Raw genomic sequence first — 20,033 nt, forward strand, 5'->3', positions numbered from 1 at the left:
ACAACTCTGTCCTCTAGTTAGCCCCTCAGCTTGAGCTATCGACTATTACAGCAGTGAGAGAGCGGCTTCAGCTTCTGATCAGATACACCACGCTGTTCTGCGTGCGTGCGTGCAGAGGTGGGAACACGGGTCCTCCGTCCGTGTTGGAATGAGGTCAGCTGAAAGGTCACGAGGATGAGGGATGGGCTGTGTTATACTGTAAATAATCTGTCAAACACAAGGCGCATCACTTGGCATTCTCTCGCTGAACTTTCACCTTCCATCTACGTCTGTTTTCCTTTACTCATACTGCCCCGGGGGGGATATAGCAAAGCAGATGTTCTTAAACTCAAACTCACATTTGTCAGTTGAGGTGTTGCAGCGACATCAGATCTGGCTTTACATCCATAATGAGGGAGGCATGTTTTAGATCTGTGGGATTTTCCCCAGGCTGTTAATGGGACGTTAAATTGCTTTGCATAATTTGTCAGGGAAGAATATTCACTGCCGGTATTCTCGGGCATAACAGGATGAAAAGGCGGCTCTTTTATCTAAAGTAAGCTCACACTCCATCTCTCTTATACAGGAGCTGAGAGTTGAGAATTTGTCGAGTCATTTTTCACGGGGCTGGTAAAGTGTAACATCCTGTTAGACATGCTAAGGCCATTTAATCACACACACTGCCAAACAAATGCTTTTAGAGATGTATGTGAGACACACACGGAGCTGTGTGGGCCGCGGTGGTTGAGCTCTGGCTCCGGCTCTGGCTCTGGCTCTGGCACTGGTTTGTGGAAAAGCCTGCATTCTTCCTGGAAACAACCACAACTCCAGCTACTCTACTGTACACCAGCGTGTGTGCGTGTGTGTGCATTTTTTCCAGGACTCATCATGAGTGTATATAAAACAGCCTCGATGGCCTCCACCACTGTGACTGCTGCTGGTGAACCAGAGGGCATGAGTCATAAGATAAACAGTGAACGTTATGCCTCGGGGGCTCATAGGAACCCAAAGGGGCTGTGGATACAGTTCCTACGTCCTCTGGGAATAGTGGTAAAGAAACCCTGATGAGACAGAGAGACATTTAGAGCTTTATTTTATTTATGAGCAGCACTGGGATCGTGGAAACACATCCAGTCCTGTGCTGGGACCACTTGTGACCCCCATCAGGGATTTCTCAGCTCTCCTTGGGCCGTATAGTATACACTGACATCAGCAGTTTACCTAAAGATGCTGATGTATCATATACATCAGCATTTCATGACTGTATGGTCTTTGCATGCAGTTATAGTGATTCATGTACAGAAAACATCAGTTCTTAGTCAAATAAACAGCGCGTGATTGCGGTTACATGTTAAAAGTTTCTTGAGTCATTTTTCATGACTCAGTTTTTATTCATGAATCTAGTTTTCCTTTCTCCAGAGGACCAATCTGTCAGTTCCGTTCAGCACTAAACCAACACGGTGACTACAGTTTCTGTATAAAAACTTGAATGCACGTATCTAAATTTAAGGTAATAGTTTGACATTGTAGGGACATTTGCTGATTTGTTTTCTTGCTGAGAGTTAGAGGAGAAAAGATTGATACCACTCTCATGTCTGTCTGTTTAATATGATGCTACAGCCAGTTAGCTTGTTAGCATGAAGACTGGAAACAGGGTGAAACGGCTAGTCCGGCTCTGTCCAAAGGAAACACAGTCTTGGACGGGCACTGTGTTTTTCCTGAGTGTCGTCACCATGAGGTTGCAACCAGCGGAGACTCTGCAGACAGAGTAACTGTACCGGGCCAAGAAATAGTCTGGAGGATGGATTAAACAAACTACATGCAACATATTAATGAATGAGCTTGAGAGATGCTGGTAGATGGATTGTGTTAACTTCACACAGAGCAAGGCTAGCTATGTTTTCCCCAGTCTTTATGCTAAGCTACGCTAACCGGCTACTGGCAGTATCTTCATATTGAACAGACCAATAAAGAGAATAGTATCAATGTTCTTATCTAACTCTCAGCAAGAAAGCAAATAAGCGTATTAATACTTCTTTCGTTTTGGAAGCTTAAAGGAAGTGAAGTGGTTCCATCTGTAGCTCGCATCAGTTTGTGAACTAGTTTAAATATCCAGCAGGTATGGTTAGTGGTGGACGATAATGATATATACTGTACTGTGAGCCAATAGAAATTTGTTAACTATTAGAGACTTTGGCATGATTTGTAGTGTTGTAGCTATCCTTTTAATATCTGTGGTTGAATGAGGCTATTATGGGCAGTAAGTGAGTGCTTCATGACTATACTTGTTTTTTATATGTTTCTTTTTTCTTCAAGGATAAAGGCAGGCGTTTGCCATGTATTCAACTCACATCAAATTTAAATTTTTAATATCCGAACTGCAGCTCTGTCTATTCTGAGGTTGCAAGGATATGATGCCAATACAATTAAATCCAAGGCACTAATAATAAAGTCTTGCAAAGTCTTGAATTAGGCACTTGTAAATCAAATTATATTGCATATTGCATTGACAACTTGTTGTCAACAACAAACTGTAATCAGACTCCATGCAGGTCATCTCAAAACGCTGCTCTGTGAGGGATTGTAGTCGTTGCGACATGTGAGGAGATCAGAGAGAATCCTGTATGGTCCCGGGGTCAAAGGTCAGTGTCCCATAAGAAGAGATCACACTATATTTAGGTCGCTTTCCCTTTAAAATGTGACCTAGGAAGAGCTCAGCTGTGTCCTGTCGTAAATTGTCACCTGTTAAAGTTGATTGGCGACAGTAGGTGTGTGTAGACTGCTCCTTTGACCGCTCATAAAATCATTACTTGGTGTCTGGATCACAGTCAGGGTTTATTATTTGTTGGTGTTATTGTATTCAAACATATCATTCCTCACGCAAGTTGTGGAGCTGAGAAATATGTTGTGCTTCTTCTAGAAGAGAAAAACTAATAATTGTAGTATCATAAGAGACTTGACTCTGTTGCTTCAGGACTGCATTAAAACTGTCAAGAAATATGACAACAGTCATATAACCCAACACGCCCCGAGGATCATAAACACCTCCCTTTTATACTGCCTGTGTGTGCAAAACAGAAATATAAACACTGACTCTGGAGTCCAGAGTCTTGCCGAATGTCAGATAAATAGATTATAGGAACCTTATTTTTAGTAGAGGTTAATAACGTAGAGATTTAGATTGTGTAATAGTAAATATTGAACAAGTACGCATCACTGGATGACTGGTATGTTGTTGTTTAATCCTCACCCTTGCTGGGAAAAAATTAACTTCTGAAAATGATAAAGGATTAATAAGCAACAAGCTTCCTGTGTACATACGGTCTAGTATGGAGGGTGGTGTTTTTACCGTAAATGTGTCAAAGTACAAAGACCATAAGTGAATCTGATGTTGAATTACCTGTCTGTTATCTGTCGTTTAGCCTACTAATGAAGGGGGCAGGGCCAACTGTCCAGCTTTCATCTGTTAGAAAGTGCTTCCTGTTTCTTTTTTGAAGTCCCCTCACACCAGCTGGCCCAGTGTGTCTGGAACACGGAGGGCTACTGGGGGGGATCTTACGCCAGGCTCGTAATGGCTGCATTATGGGATGGTGAACGAGGGAATTATCTGCATGAGATGGGCTCATATGGAGAAAGAAGCAGATACTTGTACAGTAAGATGTGTTGTGCAGGTGAGTGGAGAGAGCTGACGTACTGTTTTATGGACTGGGTGGGTGGGGAGGAGTTAGTGTGTTGTTCTGGAGTGTTTTCAGAGTGGTGAAACCACATGGATGTTACTACCAGAGCCACGCACAGAGACACTGAACAGAGGTTGAACGTTTTTTGGGATGAATCTACTTTATTGTATTCTAGTATTTCGGTAAAAGTATTATAAAGTGAGTAGCTGTTCATTGTCCAATCACATATATTATTATTATAATGATGATTATTGTTATTCTTATTAACCCTCACCCTACCAACATATCTAACGTATAAAGACTACCGACCGGGGTCCTTGGGGACCCTAAGAATAAACTACTGTAAGAAACAACCATCATAGAAAAATGTGAACTTATTTCTTCTCAAAACATTATTTGCTATGTTATTAGTATTATCTGACGAAAAACAAAGAGATATTATGTTGTTATTTTAGGAAAGTTACAGTTAATTTGCATATTGTGTTAAACGAAAAAAGACAGAGCACATGAGGAAATCTGAGTCAGCTGCATTTGAGTCTGTCTACTTCCCAATGACTGACAGAGTAGGTGTGAATGTGAGCGTGGATGGTTATCCATCTCTATATGTGTCAGCATAGGCGACCTGTCCAGGTTGAACCCCGCCTCTCGCCCAATGTCAGGTTACCTTGGATGTCATCGTTGAACGTGCAGTACTTGTTGCGGTGGATGCTCAGCAGCCGCAAGAATTAACATGTGCAAAGTCCTCAAATTGAATGAAGCAGTCCGTTTCATACCTGTAAACAGAAGAGCTGCATTTAATAGAAAAAATAAAAATAAAGGAGATAACGGAGGTAATTGTTATCACAAAGGTTAAGGGAAATTGAATGGACTTTTTTACACACTCAAAAACATACACATAAACACACATAGAGAGAGCAGTCCCTGCTTTCTAAGAATTTATTTTAGTCCTGAAGGGGGCGCTGTCCTCCTACACACAGCACTGGGGGAGGAATGAAGAGAGCTGATGCCGGCTTCTCGGTGCACAAAGTTATAACAATGGGTTTAATTCAGTTTTATGAATATTCACAGCTGTATACAAATGTTTCAAATTAAATAGGAATGCTTTCTTTTTTTAGAAGTTGTGTCTGAGTGAAAATTAAAGTTACATAACTTCGCTCCTTGGAACATTTTGCAATATAAGTAGATGCAAAGAGACTTGCCTCCGGCTGCTGTAATAAATCCCACAATAAAACCAAACATGACTGAAGAAGTATCTCACGCAATGCATAGGGTACATTACGACCAGCAACAAGCCCTTTGGCACGCCGGTGTGATGATGGGGGGAGGCAACATACCTATGGGACCTGTCTCTCTAAAGTCAGGCTCTGAGGTGTGGTGACATGTCTGGAGATCATAAAAAAGCAGGTGTAATGTCAAAGAACTCCAGTCCTTTAGATTGACTCGTAGTATTGTCTTGTTATGAATGAGGAACTACAATAGATATGAAGTGGTCGTTATGGTCGGCATTATCTTTATAAACTGGTTTAAACGCAGCATGTCCACCCTGATAGTGTCAGGTTTTAGCTAAGAGCTGTTATATATAAATTGGGATTAAGATATTTTGAACAATTCATTAATCTACTACATAACCAGTCTAATCAAGTCTGATTGATCATGGTAACATATACACTATCTTTCTTACCATCTATATTTAATAATTCTATCATATTGCTATAGAGAGTGAGTGATAGGACATCTGTGTGTTAATTTAAGCTATGATAGTATCAATCAGATCATCCTTCCTAAAGCAAAGTGTGGTTTTGCTGTTGTGTAACATGATGTCCTAAATAGCAGTAATTAGTCTGTATCACTAACTACAGTTTGCAAATTAGTTTTTTGTTGATGGTTCTTTTTCTGAGGAAGATTTCCCATAGACCATTGTGTTTTTTAAGTAGTTATAGTATTTAGTATTTAATCGTATTCCTATATTCCTATATATTTTTGCGCATATTTTTTCAGTCATTGTAATATTCCCATTAAATCCCTTTAGAAAAGTATGTATTTTGATGTCAGATTTCCATAGCATGCTTACAATGTTATTGGGAGAAATCTATTTTCCTTTTCTTCTTTTTTTTGTTGTATAAATTGTCCAAATTCTTATCTGGAGATCTTTTATCTCAAAGTTCATACTGTAGCTTCATAGTTGGAGAATCTACTGGGGAAGAAGTTGGGTGTGGTTGTGCTCTGACTCCATCTAGTGGTGAGAACAACATATTACCTTCTGCTGGTGGGAGAGAGCAGCGTATTAGATGAATGACGGTGTTTTCCTTTCCACGTCAGATCGGTCAGTCATGGGAGACTCCTCCGTCTCTGCGTCTAAAAATACAGCCGTGAGTAAGAGTCAGTCACAGCACATGCTTCTGTATGTTTATAGCCGTTGTCATGGAAACGTTGCTCAAGTTTCCCCTTTTTCCACATTTACAAGGATGAGATGGCATATGGAAACACCATATGTCATAATGATGGATTCATAGAACACAAGAGAAAAGGGGAACCTACTATTCAGATTATTATGAGGTCTAATATTTCTTATTATTGGTTCAGTTTGAGACAATCCAGTTGTCTCTGTGCAGTTTTTCAGTTATGCAGGTTGGAAACAACACATTACTTATTCTTGTGACTGAAATTAAGCATCTTTTTGTGTACTTTTAGTAATTTTAAATCAGTTTTTACATTTTATTTAATCTAATAATCCACAATATTTCATTAACCGATTGGTCAATTAACTGTAATTGGTAACTATTTTGTGAATTGATCATCATTTTTCAAGCTAAAATGTCAAATATTACATCATAAGATAAGATAAGACGTCGTTACAGCTTCTGTCAGGTGGGGCTTTGTTTTATACGAAAGTGAGGTGAATAGCTTCAGGTTTTGGGTTTCCAGTTTGTTTGGAACAGGAGAAGAAGAGCGCTGATAGCCCACCGCTCAACAGCCGTATACAAACAGCACAGCAATGAGCCGTGAAGACGGAGACAAAGTCAGCATGAATATCTTCTGTTTTTATTGAGGTGGTATATTTCACTATGGAGTGAAGTAAGCAAAGCACGGAAAAGTTGGTGGTCATAATCATATCCAAACCCACAGTCCCTGCTATTTCAGATTAATTTATCATCTCTGAAGTATGACTCCAGATCTGGTCACAAAACACCACTAATACAGCTCTAAATATTTGCTTACTTACACTTTATTAAGGCACTTCATTTTGTAAACTGCTATGAAGTTGCTATTGTTACAACTTCTATTCTAATTCAGACAGCACCTTAACTGAGAGGTAACACATTTCGTTGCTCTGACCTGCAGAGGGAGACACATGCGTCTTTAAATGTTATCCTCTGTGCCATTGAAACTGCAGCTACTTCAGCTGTTTCACCCAATTGCCCTGTTGCATTTTGAGTTGACCAACTTAAACATTAGCAACAATCCCAGATGTTGGGCTTTCCTCGGAGACTTCTAGAGCTCAGCACTGAGCTATTTTAAAGCTCAGCTGTCGAGGCTAATCCAGAGGGCCTGTTGGGTCTGAGTTAAACTGGGTTTGCAGCTTCATCGTTAGATCTAATTCTGACAACATTATCTAAAGTCTGCTGACAGGTTTGAGATGCTTGTGGATAATAACTGGACAGCGCATCATGGCACAGTTATGACACACATCCCTGTTAATAGATGGGATGTTTAGAGACTATTTTGCATCGGCTGGATGGGCTTATAAATAAATTATCAAAATTTAACCAGGTTAAAGGCATCAAAATGTCAAATATACAGTGATCAGAAGTCTTTTAGTTTTTCCCTTTACAGAACAGGATTAGAAAAAAAGTGAATCTTACCTGATTTATTAAACACAGTCAACGGTTAATTTAACACAATTATATTTAATAACATCGCCTCAGTGTTCTTATTAGCTGAGCTTGACTGAGAAACAGGCCGCCCTTGATAGTGTACATCCAGAGAGTCTGTGTTTTGCTTTTGAGTTTTTGGATTTTCGATGGAATCATTCATTCATGTCAGATTAAAAAAGGATTTAGATGATGGTGCGCCACATGCCAGAGTGTTTGAGTCATGTACTGAGCATCACAGCCTAGATAACACTGCTGTTGATCTTTATGAATCCTTACTTTCATAAGGATGGTCGTGTTGCCAGGGATCTCTCCCTACATGGCGTAAGCTTCTGTTGTTTCTGCTCAGCTGGCTTTGTATGCTAAGCACAGAAATCTGATCTGGCGTGCACTGTGATTCAGGTGGCAGCTATCTCGCCCTGCCTCCTCCTTTTCCTCCTCCTCTCCTTACTCTTCCTTCGCCTTGTCCTCCTCCTCCTCCTGCTCCTCCTCCTTCTCCTCCTCCTCCTACCTCCTCCTACTCCTCCTACCTCCTCCTCCTCCTCCTCCTCCTCCTCCTCTTTTTACAGAACAACTGAGGTGATAATCCAGGGTGTGTTTCGGCTGCTCCTAGTTTTATCAACATTCCTTTCCCCACGGGGTGTGGTGTTCTGATATCGCAGTAAATGGTCACACTTTCACCTGAATTGGCCATGAGATAGAGAGTAAAGGGAGGGATGGAAAACACATGTGAGAGGGAGATAGAGAAGAGAGAGGTAGAGCAAATCTTTCTTCATCCTCTACGATGAAAGGTGTCCATGCTCCATCTGTGTGTAAACCCTTGAAATTCCTCTGCGGTTCAGCACATTCAAAAACCATAATGACATATTCTTAGCCTTCTTTTGTCCTCTAATGTGTTTGCTTTGTTTGGAAATAGAGTCCCCAGTGCTTAAATACAGGTTGTTCTAGGCGAGCCCTAAATGGCTGCAAGCTCAACCGTGTGTTTGTCAGTATTAGAGGCATACAAGCATGCTATATGGGCAACATAGTGTGTTTTATGTAGCTGTTGTTTGATTTAAACAGATTGATGCTAACGGATAGAGTTAAAGCTAAATGATTTGAGCTCACCAGATCCATATTCTCTGCCTATGGACGTCTTCAACTGAATTTTGTATCTATTGCAGTAGTAATAGCATTAACAAGTTGCTGGAAATCATGTCCTAGGCAGAAGTGAGTGATTGAGATTACTTTTAGACGTGATCATCTTTTTGGCGCAGAACAAAGTAAATGGCGACAGCTAAAGGGTTTATGGGGGATGTGGTTTTTCAAGACCACAGGTGCTGGTGAGGGACAGAACCGACCCATGATGTTGGTGGTCAGGTTTGTTTATGGTAATTATACCGAACCATTTTCACAATGATACAGTGTCTTGTTTGGTAACAAGAGGCCACAGCCAGGCTAGCGGCTCTGTGAGGCTGCATTTATACACAGCGCTGCTTTGAGCTACATTCTGCTAACGTCAGCATGCTAACATGCTCACAAAGACCATGCTAACATGCTGATGGTTAGCGGGTTTAATGTTTACCATGCTCAGCATCTTAGTTTAGCGTGTTAGCATTTGCTTGCAAACACAAAGTAGAGCTGAGGCTGATGGGAATGTCTTTAGTTTTGCAGGTATTAAACCAAAGAATCGGACCACAGACTGTATATAAAGATGAACGACGCGTCTCCACTTCCTCCCACTGTGCAGAAGTGAAGCCAAAATAACCCTGGATTCATCCAAACCAAACTTATCAGAGAAATGAATACTTGAATATAAATCAGCGTGATAAGAACTACCTAAAATGACAGAAACCATCTTTGGTTAAAGCTAGCATGGCTAAAAATGATTTCCACCCCTAAATTCACTGAAATAGGAAAAGTACAAACAGATAAAGAAGGCTATCTGTAGACTGGTAAGTGTGGAAAACAAGGATTTATAAGTCCAAATTCACCTAAACCCAACCTTCCTCTGCAAAAAAGCTGCCCAGCAAGCATTCAACATGTAAATAGATAACATGTCGCATCAGCCGATGCAGTCTATATAGTATCAAGGTCAAAATGTCTGCTGGGTAATGAAAGATCAGTGTGGGAAGAAGAACCCCAACTTCCCTGTCACTTCCATCTTGAAAAATGATCAAACTTGTCATTTAGAAAGAAAATACTTTCTCCTTCTCTTATTTTCTCCAAGCTCTCCCTCTCTCTCTCTCTCTCTCTCTCTCTCTCTCTCTCTCTCTGTCTCCGCTCTTATAAAAAGCCCGAAGTGTTCCATCTGGTTTTGATAAAGCCAGATGAGGGAACAGTGTAATAAGCATGTTGAGACCTTAATCATATGCCTCCTTTTTCGGTGGAAAGATCTCATGACTAAGATGTTCCACACTTTTCTGCATCCTCGCCTGTTCCCCACTTGGGTCTGCTCGTGTTTCCCGTGAGGTTTAGAAACGGTGTCGGTACATGTTCCACTGCCAGAACGTCAACGAGTTCTCACTTACTGTCTGCTGTTGCTTCTGCCTCTCAGATAACCTGGAAAACCATTAGTATTCTGTTTGATTCAATTACATTACATTATGGTCTGTTCTGGTAATAAAAAACTTTATAGACCTTTTGCTGTTCTCATTCATTACATCCTGATATGCTACAACTAATTGAATCTAATTACAGCATGTACAGTTTCATTCTGTATGCATAAACCAAAGCCCTTCAGTTCTACAGTAGATTCTGTATTCGGTGTGATACCTTTCCTTTCTTTCAGTTTAATTACCTACCCACATACCACTCCTTAATTCCTCAGCTTGCCTAGACATTGTATGGAACTACAAAGGTGTGTCTCTGAAAATTTTGCTAACGTGGCTCGAAAAATGAGTCAACACTCTCGCACACCCACACGGACACACTTACACTGACACATTAGGCACCTTCATGTTCGTACAGGTCGTTCTCAACACCCAGCGCCTCTGGAAGAAAGAATGGTTTTTAGATGCCTGATAAAGTCATGCCAGTCATGGTGGGGGAATGGGATATATACATGAAGGATTTATCAGAGGGAGGACACGCCCTGCCCTCCAGCTTACTGTAGCTGTCAGCACATACTAGGCATATAGGGGCCCATTATGGAGGGACGTTGTGTGAATCAGCCTCAAACTGTTTTTGAGTGCTGGAGAGAAACTTTAACGTAATAACACAATCTTACTTTTGCAAAAAAAAAGTTATAAGCGATAAAAATGCACCATGCTGCCTCTCTTGGTTTGGTATAACCAGTAGCTTATGGTGGGTAATTTGAGCTAATATTAGATATATTTACGCATACATTGCTGTGTGGAATCTGACATTACTGAGTCACTGTACTGACTGCATGAGTCTTTTCTCCTTGTGCTACTGTTGCGCTACATTTTAGCATTTATCATCAGTCAGTATTTGTTGCCACAGATGCCGCTGTTCAGCAGAAGCTACATGGGGGTTGCTTTAACAGACATTTGGGCTGAAACTGCCAAAAAATCCATCCTGTCATTTGGATTTAATGACTGATTGAATAGTCCAAAGTAATTTATTTTGGCAGATTAATCCATCATGGAAAATGGGTGTCCTAGAAATAGAATTTCCCATTTACAAAACCCCGAAGTAATAAACTTAAACAGTGTTCAAGTAACACGTGTTGTTTAGTATCTGCTGTTGTAAACATTGTCTGCCTGCACCTCCCTAGCGAAATCCTCTGGGCAACAGGAAGTGATGCGTTCAATGCTCTCCAATTTGTTAGGATTAAACACCACAGAGCAGGAAAGGTGTAGCTCGGCTGAGAAACAGTGGTGACCGTGACTGAACGGCCAAAGAAAGGAGCTTCGGCTACAGTTACTAAAACTTAATCAAAAGGCAAAATATCTTACAGAACTGGACATAATGCTTCAATGAAGAAGTGAGAAAATGCATTGCAACAAATGTAGGCAGAAATCACAGCCGGGTGTGTTGATTGACAGTCGGTCTCTAAGCACACGCACAAGCTCAATCACTCAGTTATGAGTTGCTACATGTACAGTATATTTCTCTTAAGTCAGTGATGTTCAGGGTGTGGTCATTCATCACTGTCTGGAATCCATAGCTGCCCTTCCCTAAACTATCTCATCCCCCATCTCTTCTCTTTTTTTCTCTCTCTCGTCACAGTGTGTAACTCCTAATGTGAAATGTCTGAGGAATGCTGTGAATAAGTAATGATTAACCCACGAAGGACGTGTGTTTGTGTGTGAAACGTTTTGACCTTTTTAGGCTCTTGTTGGATATCTATGTTACTGCTGGGCATACGTTGTATATCATTCATTAAAGTTCCATTCAGTGCAATATAAAGTGTAATAAATTATCAGCACTGACATTTATGATTTTTTTACTATCCCTAGTGACTCTACTAGTGTGGGCGTTTTCTTGCGCAAAGCAAGGCGATAAAGTGATAGTCCGAGCAGGTTACCACACCTCGTCCGTCCCCGCCTCGGTGACACGCTGCGAGAGGAAGGGGTGTGTTCAGAGCCCTGCCCACCGTGTCCTCCACACACACACTATAGCGCCACTAAATACACACTCGTTCATCACACACAAGGACAGGCCCAGACTTCATAGCCCACAGGCACCATTTGCTCTGAAAGGAATAGAGTGAGCGGGAGAGAAAGAAAAAGGGAGAGAGGGAAAAAAAAAAAAAAAAGAAGGGTAGAGTCAAACCCAATGAGGGAGTGAGGAGGCAAGAAGGGGAGAGAAATCATAGGTTTGTGAAGTGGCCACAGGACTGCGTACTCTGGGACGAACCGAGGGCCGGAGGGACAGATAGACGCAAGGAAAAGCAGAAGTTTGCTATCAAGGGGGAAACCTGCGGAGGATATTTTATCATTAGGATTATTATTATACTGTGTGCTGACAAACGGTGAAGATGAACTCCCAGCAGCAGAAGTTCAGGAATTTCTCCTCTGACAGCATGGGCAGAGAGAGGGTGCCCTCAGATGAAGGCTATTACCAGGGGATGCTGAAGTCTACGGACGGCAGGAAAGGTACCAGTATATGGTGGCAGTTAATGGGAAATAGCTTAATTGCAGGTCTTTATCTTGATCTATTTGTTCCCGTATGTGTGAGACGCCTATGGGCAAGAATGATGTGTTCTTCCAGTAAAGATGTGAGAGGAGTGTTTAATGAAATTTCAGCATTGGATAATGTTCAGGTCAGAGGTTTTCTGTGTATAAGATCTAGAAGAGGTGTATGTGGTGAGGCTTGGTTGGTTAGCGTTTTGTATAATGCATGATTTTGTACAGTACATCAGTAAGTTGTCAGATTCCACAGGTGGTGGTGTGTTCAGTGTTCAGTGTGTGCTCTGCAGCAACATTTAAAATGGCAGATGTGCAGTTATTGTGATGTGACTGTACTGTCCAGTGTTCCTCCACTCTGTGACTGAAAGGAAGATACTCCCCCTTTCCTAATGCATCAGCAGCTTCCTCACTTCGTATTGGTCAGCGAAGCCCATTCACAGTTTTTGTTGTGTAGTGTGTGCATGTGTTTTAGGGGTGAATGAGTCACTTGAGCTGCAGTGTGTTACATTTCCTTCCTTTTTTCAAATCAGCTTGTTCCTATTTTTTTTCCTAAAAAATGCCCTGTTTTACCGTGCTGTGGTACGCAGGAGTTACTTTGAATCTTGTGATTGTGTGGTTGCTCTTCTTCTTCTTCTTCTTCTTCTTGGTCTTCTTCTTTTTCTTCACCACACACAGAACTGATTCCATATGTAAATCTCACTCGAGTAAAAGTAAAGAAGTACTATCCCTAAATGTACCTAAGGTACTCATCATGCAGGGAAAATGAGCCTATCTATTGTTATTAATTACGTTAATATCACTAATGCATTAATGTGTAAATATCTGGCTAAGGTTTAGCTAATTTAATCGATGACATAGGATCATAATTTATCATAAGTGTATTGTACAGTATATTCTGCGTGAAAACCTTTAATCTGCAAGGTAGATAAATGTAATGGAGTAAAAAAAAAAGTACCTTCAGCTTGTACTTGAGTGCAGTATGTAAGTAAATGTACTCCATTACAGTACCGTGTTTTGGGCTGTAGACTCCACACCTCACCTAAACCTGTTTGTGTCTGCTGACATTTAATACTTGAAGTTCACTCAGCCCCTATCCACTCGATGCAGAGCCATCACTTATCAAGAGTCCACAAAGAGTCACAGTGGTTGAGACGGGATCAGGTGACGTGGTGTGAACAGAACCTAATCAGACCCAACAGGTCAAGGTGCAGCTCCTCTGGGAAGCTGCTTTGTCTAAAGCAGCCTCTCTGTGTGTGTGTGTAACCAATCATCACGTTTCCACTCTGGCAGGAAGTAGAACCACGGAGGTCACATAGTAAAGCTCAGCCCTCCTCCCCAAATGGGGTATTGGTTTGAATGATAAACGAGGAGGTTAAAGGTCTGTGGTGTCTGTATAAGGTTTCCATGGCAACACAGTTCCATAACACATTTGAAGAAGTCGTTGCTGACACCCTCCTGAGAAAACAAACGTAGCCTCTGGGCGCCTATTTAGGTTTAATGTTGAATCACAGACCTTTGCTTTTCATTGCTGGGTGTGTCACACTATACGGTACAGTAGACGGTTAGATCACTCCCTAGTTCAAACTGATAAGACAGAGGACTTTGTGCTGGCGTCCATAGTTCATTCTGGCATCATGTGGTTGGAAGTATTTGCTGTGTGACTCAGTGATTCTCAGTAAAAAAAACATGAAGTGGCACGGAGGGAAGAAATTCCCGAAATGTGCCTGATCGGTTATCAAAGCGTCACATGTCATCCTGTGAAATGAAAACTCTTCATTAAACCACAACCTTTAGATGAAGTAGGTTCACATGGCTGAAAACAGGCCGATTCATAATTAACACTGCAGCGCCACACCTTGTGGTTTTTGCCTGAACAGCAATAGGTATTGGGTGTATGCAGGTTTGTTGTCGTTAGTGGGCGTGCTCCTTGCCAGAATCTTGTTGTTTCTTGTTGGAAAATTGGGCGCTCTAATAGTTCTGCCATGCCTTGTGGTAATAATGCAGAGTATCTGAACACTTCAAGAACATTTGGCCTTTACGATGGAATCCTTTTCATCAACGTTTCTGTCCAAGAAGAGCCCAGCTGGCAGTAGTGTCATAGAGAGAGACAGAAAGATGTAACCTCGCTAATACAAAGTTTCTAGACAATAGGGGCGCATCTGCTCACAATGAATGTGCTCTGATGCGGTCTGACTCAGGTGCAGGCGTGCACAGTCAAGAGGCATTTTTTCACCCGGTGATGAATCTGTTTGTCCTGCAGAAATCAGACAAGTCTGGTATCTCGGGGATTTCCTCTTTCCTTTGCTGCTTTTATGTCAAATAAATACATCCATCATATGATGTTATTTTCAACTCGCAACTTAAGCTGCAGCACGTTTTAAGCACGTTTTTCTTTCCTTTTCATACATGTCTGATGTTTAACCGTGGCTTCTCTGTGTTGCAGATGAACGAGATCGAGTACAGAAAAAGACCTTCACAAAATGGGTGAACAAGCACTTGATAAAGGTAAGGACCCGTCCTTGACTTTCACTGTTTCTCATTCTACTACTAAAGGCACATTAAAGGCGGGGTCGGTAATCTCGATAAACTAGCACGAGTACATCAGATTTTTTTAAATGATCCAATCAAAAAACCCAGCCCAGTGTTTCACACTCTGTTCCCAATGACAGTAGCTAGCAACACTAGCTCCAAAAGTCCCTAAATTTAGCGAAAAAGTCGGCAACACTGACAGTCCGTCCCTTCAGGCCTCCCAAAATTACCATTACGAACATAAACAACAAACATGGCTGTTGTAAGTACTCACAGCTGTCAAGCTAGCAGCTTGTGGAAGACTCCAGTGACGCGCAATGAGCGCCGAGATAGCTGATTCTCCTTATTTCTTTTGTCAGAGCATTTGATTTATTGGTTTCTGTTGGGATGTAAAGAGAATTTAAACTACCAACCCTGCCTATAATGTTCACTCATGCCTACAATGACATGTTCCATATTCATTTTCACACGAACAAGGCACACTTTGCTAAATAAGTGTAGGTTCACCAAAAAAGTGTCCCCGAATGTCACTTTCTCTGAACCTCACGAACATGTGGTCGACTGCTTTTCTTACGTAAAAACCACGGTGGATATCAAAGGGTAACATGCTCTGTTTGTGGTCCAGGTCTAAATAACACCAGTGGCGAACAGCAGATGTTCTCTCAGTGAATCATCGTACTGATATGCCTTCAGCTACAGGATGCTGTGTTGAATGTTAGATATAGTATGTTGCAACTCAGATCACACCTTTTGGATGAAATCCATGTACTATAATTACAGATGCAAATAGTTTGAGATGGTTTATATTTGTGTTGGCAAGAATTTGGATGTAGTGTTAATATTTCACACTCTGATCAAAACAATAATCACGGGGGATAATGTCTATATAAAGAAGATAATATTAGAGGACCTGTGAACCTGGAACAGAACAGCATTGATTTTATGCAACAACATTTCCAGTCAGATGTTTCATCAGATTCCCAGAATGCACTGCTATGTTGTGGATTATTTTGAGTGACGGGCCATCATTATCTAATCCATCCCCCACCTGTGTGTGACCCTGTGGAAATGATTACCCACACTTCACTACCCCCCCCTCCACCCCCACTCCCATAAACACACATTAGCCAGTCCGTTATTGTCTCCCACCAACATTGCGCCGTGATGGGGAGGCTTACCAGAAGTCCAGTCTGTCATCAGCTGAGAGACTGTGTAAACCATCCGTCAGCTCACGTCCACTCTCACCTACCTCACTCTCTGTTCTCAAACTATACGACCTGAAAGCCCCTCCAATAGATCACACGTTGAGGGGAGGTAAACAGGTCAGGATGGGGGTAAAGTCAAACAGGCCGTACTCCTCACTCTGGAGTTCCTCATTAGGAGTGAAAAATTAGCCCCCGTAACACAACACCCCTCCCACTGAGCAGTAAAAATACCCCTGCTTGTGCCACTTTTCTACCAGGAAACCCCCATTGGCAGCAATGCTTTTATGACATTAAGTGCTTCCACATTATTTGTATATATATAGTCACTCCACAGACACAGGGCCATTCAGTTTTTTTAGTTTTTTTTTAAGAAATGGACCATGAGGGAAAAAATCAGATTGTTTTCCTTTCCATGAATGTGCAGTACTAACGTACGTATTCTGCTACCACAGTATGAGAACATACCGTAGTTACTCCCCTCTTGTTTCTCTTAAGTGTTCACTGTGAATTCTGGAGGGTGCGTCACAGACATCTGGACTCACTTAGCCTCCTTCTGAAAAGGCAAATTCTGGTGTCGGCCCAGAGCCCACGGTGGCTAAGGCCAACGGTAGCACATGTGCTGCACAGACTCCCGGGTCTGGTTGGCTTCCTGCGCTCATGCCCGGCATAAACTAGGAAGTATTCACATTGACGTGGTTGTTGTCATTACATTGTTTAAGAATAACCCATATAACATAAGCATATTCTTTCTCAAAAGCTGAAGGTTTGCTCGTCCATATTCTTATCAAATATGTATTAAAACAAGAAGAGGAACATCATCTCCTCCTACATTCAGCTCAAAATGTCATTGAAGAAAAAAGCACATGTTTGGTTGGGAAAGTGTTAACTCTGTGGCTGAATGTGCTCCTCTAAGGTTAAACTGACGTTAAACTGATTTAATGGCTTAATGGTTGGCTTCACAAGGGCAGTTCTATAGGTTGGGTGCAGCCATGAAAAGCTGTAAAGGGCCATCGAGTGGTTTCCTCTGCTCAGTAAATCTTTTTATACTGTGGAACGACAGAGCAGCTGCAGAACAAAAATCTGCTTTCTGGCAGAATCTTACATTTGATTAGATTAAAAACTACAATAGTTGCAGATTGATTTCATGAAAGGATCACCTTGAGAGTTCAGAGCGATTGCACAAGATGACGTAAACATTACGCTAACCCCGAAGCATGTTAAGTGTTTTGTTTCCAGACAGTCATGTGGAGGGACTAGGATGCTACGGTAATGATTTGCACTTTGAAAAGTTTACAGAGCCACTCTTTTTGTGTCCGAGAGGGGGCAATTTGTAGCATAACACCTACCTTTCAGCCGCAGCGGTGTGGCGGATCACATGGAGCGGGGCCTCAAGTAATTGAGGGGTGACGACAGATGGAGTACACACTGAGGAGATGCACTACAAGATAATCACAAAAATGTAAATTCGAACAAAGGAAATTAACAATAGTGTTTGATTAAGATGTTTTATATAATCGTGTGCAACTCAAGGATACAGATAATTCTCAAATAGTAGTACACTAAACTATTCAAGTTGATCAAACCACACCACACACTGTGTTGAGGATGTTTTAAATGTGTATGTAGTGACCTCTAGTGGTGGCAGCGTTTGTTACCTTCACTCCAGATGTGTTCATCTTCGCTCTGCCGGAAGGGAGGAGCATATCTCAGCTTTGGATAACTGCGTTGAAATTCTTGCCAACATAAATGAGCCACTGTTGTAACTTGCAAAGAAAATGTGCTTTCATTCCATTTGAGGGCCGAGGCCTCCTTCACCCACATGACCAAACACACTCAGACGACAGATGCACAAACTGGATTTTGTTAATTATTCTGTGTTTTATCTTCTCTGTCTCGTGTACCATCATGTTTGTCATCTTAAATTTCCATCTCACCCAAATAATTGCTCTTTCGTTTCATTGTCATTCATTGTCTGTTTCCATTCTTTCCGTTTCTCCATTGTGTTCTCCTCCATCTTTCGTCCCTCTTCAACCAGCATCGGAGGCAAGAGGTAGGTACTGGCACGTTGCAGCAGGACTGCACTAAATGTCTGCTCAATGGGGATGACTTTGCATGGAGACCTCCTTCCTATCCCATCTTGTGTTTTCTGGCAGTGCCACAACATCTTCCCTCACTGACTGGTTGCAAGTGCAGCACACCTCAGTTATAGATATATATTGTGTTTCAGTATATTTTTTGGTCACCAACGCACCTTTCGCTTTTTTTTTTTACTGCACTGATCTGGCTTTCATTCGGTCCCATCTATCACTTTTAAGGGATGACAGCTGACATTTGGTATTTGGAGTAAGGCTTGGCTGCTCACGGCGATGCATTCCTGACCTGTGTAGAGTTGTACTAGCGGAGAGAACACTCTGAGCACTGTGGAAAACTTACATAACACAGCTGGGTAGCAGTTTTAAAATCAGCATTAAGCACTTCTGTTACAGCTGAAAGTGTTTAAAGTAAACTGCACCACATGTTGTTGCCATCAGTAAAATGCCTTTTGTCACATTGTGGTCATCAGCAACAACTTTTGTAAAAGAATCAGTATTGTGATTGGATGGAAGACAATCTAAAATGTTTGTTTGTGCTCTGTGTCAGTCGGTAGTAATACAAATGTACCAGCTGTCAGTCCTGTATAGCTGTCCCTGTATAAAGTATGGGTTATTCATGGTGCTTGCATCTTGAGTCCTTGTGCCATATCTTTCCCTCGTGACATGTCCTCTTTCCCTTTGTCCTGGCAGGCGCAGCGTCACGTGACCGACCTGTACGAAGACCTTCGAGATGGACACAACCTGATCTCGCTGTTGGAGGTCCTCTCTGGGGACACGCTGGTGAGTCTCGCCACCGCGTCTGATTTTTTTTTTTACCTTGGCTAGGAGCAACAAATGTGTCTGCAAGCTCTGCACCTTTTACCTCTCAACCATCCTCCAAACCAAAACCTAATCCAGACTAATTACATAAAGGGGTACTTACCTTGACTCAACCTGGAGTATCATCCCTGTGGCAACAAGTTGTAACCGACCGCAGCCAAGTTGTCAGTCAAAGGCTTAACCTGAGCTGAACTGTGCTCAACACAAAGACTTATTCACTGACTCCGGCGGCTCTTGAGTCTGCGATCCCCTTTCTCTCGATCTCATCAAACCTTTTTTTGTTAGTTTTTTTTATTTAAATGTAACTTCTCATACACCCTTTAGTCTTTCTGTGTCTGCAACTAAAATCTTGAAGCTCTTTTCAAAGCCAGCAGTGGCGGGATACTTTATTTATTTCATCCCCTGGGGTTCAGATCTGTACAGAAGCTTCTCTGCTGCTGTAGCTCATCGCTCCTTCCACCAGCTGCAGCTCTGCTCATCTTCTGAACGCCTCCATAGCCTCGACACATTAACTCCACTTTGGCCTGTGTGTGTGTGTGTGTGTGTGTGTGTGTGTGTGTGTGTGTGTGAACTATACTCTTACCTGACATACAGTTCTCCTCCTCTACTCCTCCTCTTCCTCGCCTCCTGTCTTTCTCCCTGTAACCTTCCTCTGTGTGTGCTGATCTTTGCCGTCTGGCCTTCGCCTCCTCTCTTTGCACTGCTCTTGCTGGGGCTAGCCGAGGGAGAGAGACGTGGCCAGGAGCGCTCGGTTGGTGAGTGGGTCGATAACTTACAGTAGTCA

At 41.9% G+C, this 20,033-nt stretch overlaps 1 protein-coding gene across 29 annotated transcripts in view; it reads left to right on the forward strand.

The window, feature by feature from the left end:
• plecb (plectin b) overlaps positions 1–20,033 on the forward strand; it is a 146,846-nt gene that overhangs the window by 92,253 nt on the left and 34,560 nt on the right. For 10 of the 29 annotated variants that reach the window (XM_037784462.1, XM_037784463.1, XM_037784481.1 and 7 more), the window contains 4 exons: positions 15,047–15,108; positions 18,373–18,387; positions 19,121–19,210; positions 19,969–20,004. In XM_037784462.1, the coding sequence (XP_037640390.1) occupies positions 15,047–15,108; positions 18,373–18,387; positions 19,121–19,210; positions 19,969–20,004 (203 nt within the window). Of the gene's footprint in view, positions 1–12,123; positions 12,571–15,046; positions 15,109–18,372; positions 18,388–19,120; positions 19,211–19,968; positions 20,005–20,033 lie in introns of those variants that run through there. The other 19 variants (XM_037784464.1, XM_037784465.1, XM_037784472.1 and 16 more) reach the window with 6 other exon arrangements.

The sequence above is a fragment of the Sebastes umbrosus genome, chromosome 11, assembly GCF_015220745.1.
Source record: "Sebastes umbrosus isolate fSebUmb1 chromosome 11, fSebUmb1.pri, whole genome shotgun sequence".
In the NCBI taxonomy this organism is placed as follows: Eukaryota; Metazoa; Chordata; class Actinopteri; order Perciformes; family Sebastidae; genus Sebastes; species Sebastes umbrosus.